Here is a 2,684-nt window from a genome sequence, read left to right as displayed (position 1 = left end):
TATGGGGAATAAGAGTGTGGATGTATTATGAGTGAGTATAGGTGCATGATGAATGAGCGTGAAGCTATGGGGAATAAGAGTGTGGATGAGGATGCTGACTTCAACCAATGCTAGCCCTGCTCATCTAATGCCGTCCTCTTCGTGTCGCACACTAGACGAACGGACGCAGCAGCATCGACCATCGCAGTGAGAATGGTGCTGAGAGCCTCGTCGTTATCCGCATCAAACCTGACGAGCAGGGACGCTTCGGCTTCAACGTTAAGGTAGCGCACCATGCTGGCCCAGCAGCAGCAATACCATTACAGTATAATAGAATTGGGGTTGGGTGGTTAGTGTTGTGATTAAGGTCAGTTTTAGGGTTAGGTTTAGTGTTGGGGTTAGAGTTGTGGTTAAGGTCAGTGTTAGGTTTAGGATTGGGGTTATGTTTAGGGTTAGTTTTAGGTTTGAGTTTAGAGTTATGGTTGGGGTCAGTTTTAGGGTTAGGTTTAGGGTTGGAGTTAGAGTTGTGGTTAGGGTCAGTTTTAGGGTTAGGTTTATGGTTGGGATTATTGTTGTGGTTATGGTCAGTGTTAGGTTTAGGGTTGGGGTAATAATTAGAGTTATGGTTAGGGTTAGTTTTAGGCTTAGAGTTTGGGTTAGACTTAAGGTTAGGGTGAGAGTAAGGGTTGGGATAAGTTGTGTTAGAGTAAGGTTTAGAGTTAAGATTAGGGTTAGCGTTGGGCTGAGAGTTGGGTTTAGGGTTAGAGTTGGGGATGGAATTTGAGGTGTATGAAGTGGTAATTTAAGAGTTGTAGTTAATGTTATGGTTAGTAGAAAGGTTAGGTAACTAATGCGCCTGGCCCTGATGCTAACCTTAGCACTATGGTGGTTCGTTCTTGCCATCGTTTCGTTATTACAGTCTAGTCGAGTTGTAAGATTTTAAAGTTTTCTAAAGTTGTAAAGCTTGAAATGTTATGTCTTGAAAGATTCGATAGCACGCTGGTGATGATACAGCAGTTGTGATCACGCGTGTCATCTGCTCACAGGGAGGCTGTGATCAGAACATGCCTGTGCTTGTATCGCGGGTAGCCCCTAACATGCCGGCCGACCTGTGCACACCACGACTCAACGAGGGAGACCAGGTCCTACGCATCAATGGCAACGACATCTCCGTCATGGAGCATGACCAGGTGTGTGGCACTATACTGTACCACCAACGCATAACAAGAATCAGCACTTATACCACTTAAGCACTAGAAAAAACACAGATAAAACTCCATCTTACCACTTCCTCTAAGTACTGCCTCTAGTGACTTTGGAATCTTATTGTATCTACTACTTCTAACTACTTCATATATATACTTCTTGTAACCGTTTTCTGTAACTACTTCTAACCTCTTCCTGTACTTCCTCTATACACCTCATGTAAATACTATCTCTGATCAAATGTAGAATCTCGCTGCCCCCTAAATACTTCATCTAAACACCGCCCGCAACATCTATTAGCTCTCGTCCCTAACATGCTCCGCTCTGGGGACCTCGTGCAGAAATCCATGGTTTTCGTTTGTTTTTCTACTAACTGTGCATTGTCCTTGGTGTATCTTTGGTAGCATTCTCTCACGAAGTCGCTCTTTCAAATGACAGCTTCAGATGAAGCACACTAAATCAGGTTTATCTTCCTGGTAAATAGTTTTAACCATGCTGGCGGCAAGGCAGTGGCACGTGTCAGTATCTAGGCGTCGCAGGACACGTGTTGAGTTGTTCCTAATATGAATTTTATGTGTCTAGGTCGTCGCCTACATCAGACAGTCGGCAAGTAACAGCACCGGTCTGGTGCTCACAGTAAGACCTAATGGTAAGTCGTGAATTTTAACTCCAGGGGGTTGAAATTAAGGAAAGTCGAGAGTCAACTACTTACTATTGTTTCACTGTTTGATTCACGGATTTGACATCAACAGGAGTTCTTTTGCCACCCTAAAAAATCCTGCTGTGCGTTTCTAATGATTACAAAAACATTGAATACATGCGAATTTCAGTGTTAGGTCAAATCATATTCTGTGATAAAGTGGTTAACCTGTGCAAAAATTAATTACTAGGTTAGAAATCACTCCCTGCGAGCTGATCTGGTTCAGCACACACAAATGTTCAACCATGTTCTATCTGCATAAAGTGATTCTAATAGGGTTGTTCGGGGGGGGGGGGGCTATCAAATTGATAATCATGTAACTAGGGGTGAGCTGTGACTTAAAAGCCGTGATGTGTACTATACCTAACCCTGACTGCTTAACCCTATCCCTAACCCGACCCCTATGCGTGTTAGCATGAAGGACGAGCGTGTGATGGCAGTGATGCGGTGAGTGAAGCTGTGTGTTGTTCTTGCAGTGTACGTCGGTGACGATGAGGAGCCTGAGGCGCAGTGTGTGCCGGAGCTGCAGCGTGTCGCTCGCACGGTGCCGCCCAACGACCGACTGCCGGAGTCTGTGCGCATCCTCAACGACAGCCTAGCCAGCGGACTCACACTCGAGCAGTTCGAGGTACGCGTGCAAGAAGCGAAGAATGCTCACACACTCACGTTCAGACACGCGCACGCACTCACGCTCAGACACACGAACGCACTCACGCTCAGACACGAACACGCACTCACGCTCGGACACGTGCACGCACTCACGCTCAGACACGCGCACGCACTCACGCTCAGACACGCG

General features: G+C 46.1%; 1 protein-coding gene across 1 annotated transcript in view; it reads left to right on the top strand.

Moving 5' to 3' along the window:
* The window catches only part of LOC106805624 (tyrosine-protein phosphatase non-receptor type 4-like), a 141,883-nt gene that overhangs the window by 123,966 nt on the left and 15,233 nt on the right, over positions 1 to 2,684 (top strand). Inside the window, exons 16-19 of the mRNA XM_014807308.1 lie at positions 156 to 263; positions 1,026 to 1,169; positions 1,768 to 1,834; positions 2,362 to 2,513. Of these exons, the coding sequence (XP_014662794.1) occupies positions 156 to 263; positions 1,026 to 1,169; positions 1,768 to 1,834; positions 2,362 to 2,513 (471 nt within the window). The remainder of the gene's footprint in view (positions 1 to 155; positions 264 to 1,025; positions 1,170 to 1,767; positions 1,835 to 2,361; positions 2,514 to 2,684) is intronic.

The sequence above is a fragment of the Priapulus caudatus genome, unplaced genomic scaffold (assembly GCF_000485595.1).
Source record: "Priapulus caudatus unplaced genomic scaffold, Priapulus_caudatus-5.0.1 Scaffold121, whole genome shotgun sequence".
Classification (NCBI taxonomy): Eukaryota; Metazoa; Priapulida; class Priapulimorpha; order Priapulimorphida; family Priapulidae; genus Priapulus; species Priapulus caudatus.
The sequence above is the reverse complement of the archived record's forward strand: the minus strand, read 5'-3'. Positions and strand labels throughout refer to the sequence as shown.